Genomic DNA, 1,518 nt, shown 5'->3' with positions numbered 1-1,518 from the left:
GGGCGGTTCGTACAACTCATCACAATCCATACCTCCATCCATTGTGTCAAGCACATTTGTAACACACTTTTAGTAGCTTAGTTGTGACTTTTTCACATTTCCTTTCTGAAGAGTAAGGAGCCCTGGTGGCACTGTCAGTTCAGTGTTAGGCTACTAACTGCAGGGTCCACAGTTCAACCCCACCAGCGACTCTAAGAGTAAGATGAGGCTGTCTCCTCTGGGGAAGGTTTATAGCCTCAGAAACCCTATAAAGGGCCCCTGTGGGTTGGGATCCACTGCACGCAGTGGGTGTGGGTTCTGAGGCCTCTCAGAGTCAGAAAAGCATGAGTGGGTGTGGGTTCTGAGGCCTCTCAGAGTCAGAAAAGCACGAAAAGGGAGAACAGTGAAAGAGGGAGGGGACGGGAGGCACTGCTCGTCTTGCGATTTCTGCACACTTGAGAGGCAGTGACGGGTTCAGACAAACTTTTGGGGCAAACCGGAAATACATGCTTAAATTTCATCACTTGTTTGTTTGTGATTGCATAGTAGAGCTTTCTGAATACTTTGTCCAGGAAACTCCTCCCAAATCATAGGTAAAAGGAGCAATTACTTCTGTGACAATACAAAACAATGGTAAGAAAAACAAAATAAATCACTTACTTAAATTTTCAGATGTTACCATGAATTCTTCAATTTCATCATCAGAATCATCTATTAAGGGCATGAAGGCATATCTACACATCAAAAACAAGGAGTGAGTTTTACTAGCATGATTAAATCTGTTTCATTTTTAGCTTCAACATTTCTAAAACAGCCATTACGTCAGAAAATCTGTATTTAAGTTTCCTGTAAATTTAAAATGAAAATCCAAATCTTTTACTGTCATGTCAAATAAGCAGGGTTATTGTAAGGGCAGAAACTGGAGACTTGCAGACTGGCGGTAAAAGCATAAATGGATTAAAAATCTTTTTTTTTTTTGGATAAAAATCTTTCTGGAAGAGAATTTTCCGTTGCACTTTTCCCAACATATCAGGTTTACTTCCCCACCCACCATTTTATAGCTCAACCACTAATTAAGAAGTTACTAAACTGATCCAATACTAAACATATTGTTGATTGAGTGTAAGTCGGCACAACCTATCTGGAAGAAAGATGCATTTACTTAACACTTTACTAACCGAAGTTCACCAAGACAGACAGATGGACAGATACATCTACAGAGACAGTATCTATACTAACAGTTTCTTAGGGTTGCGACAGGGGAGGTTGGAGGAAAATGGATAGCTAATAATGAGAACAAAAAGCATTCAAAATTGGACTGTGGTGATTACCTCCTTTTTTTTTTTTCCAAATCATTTTATTGGGGGCTCTTACAGCTCTTATAACAACCCACACAAATTACACCCAAATCATTTTATTGGGGGCTCTTACAGCTCTTATAACAACCCACACAAATTACACCCGATCTGATCCCGCCACACTGAGGCAAAGCACTGGGGGAGTGCAGCAGAACAGCAGGGGAGGGGAGCAGCAAGATCC

The 1,518-nt window shown here is 41.0% G+C and overlaps 1 protein-coding gene across 2 annotated transcripts in view; it reads right to left on the bottom strand.

Moving 5' to 3' along the window:
* TMEM87B (transmembrane protein 87B) overlaps window positions 1-1,518 on the bottom strand; it is a 72,919-nt gene that overhangs the window by 11,062 nt on the left and 60,339 nt on the right. For both annotated transcript variants that reach the window (XM_030884728.2, XM_004707933.2), the window contains exon 15: window positions 640-713. In XM_030884728.2, coding sequence (XP_030740588.1) covers window positions 640-713 — 74 coding nt within the window. The remainder of the gene's footprint in view (window positions 1-639; window positions 714-1,518) is intronic.

Source organism: Echinops telfairi, unplaced genomic scaffold (assembly GCF_000313985.2).
Source record: "Echinops telfairi isolate 266 unplaced genomic scaffold, ASM31398v2 ScPeMD7_11;HRSCAF=52, whole genome shotgun sequence".
In the NCBI taxonomy this organism is placed as follows: Eukaryota; Metazoa; Chordata; class Mammalia; order Afrosoricida; family Tenrecidae; genus Echinops; species Echinops telfairi.
Note: the sequence above shows the minus strand (reverse complement) of the source record. Positions and strands in the feature narration are given on the sequence as shown.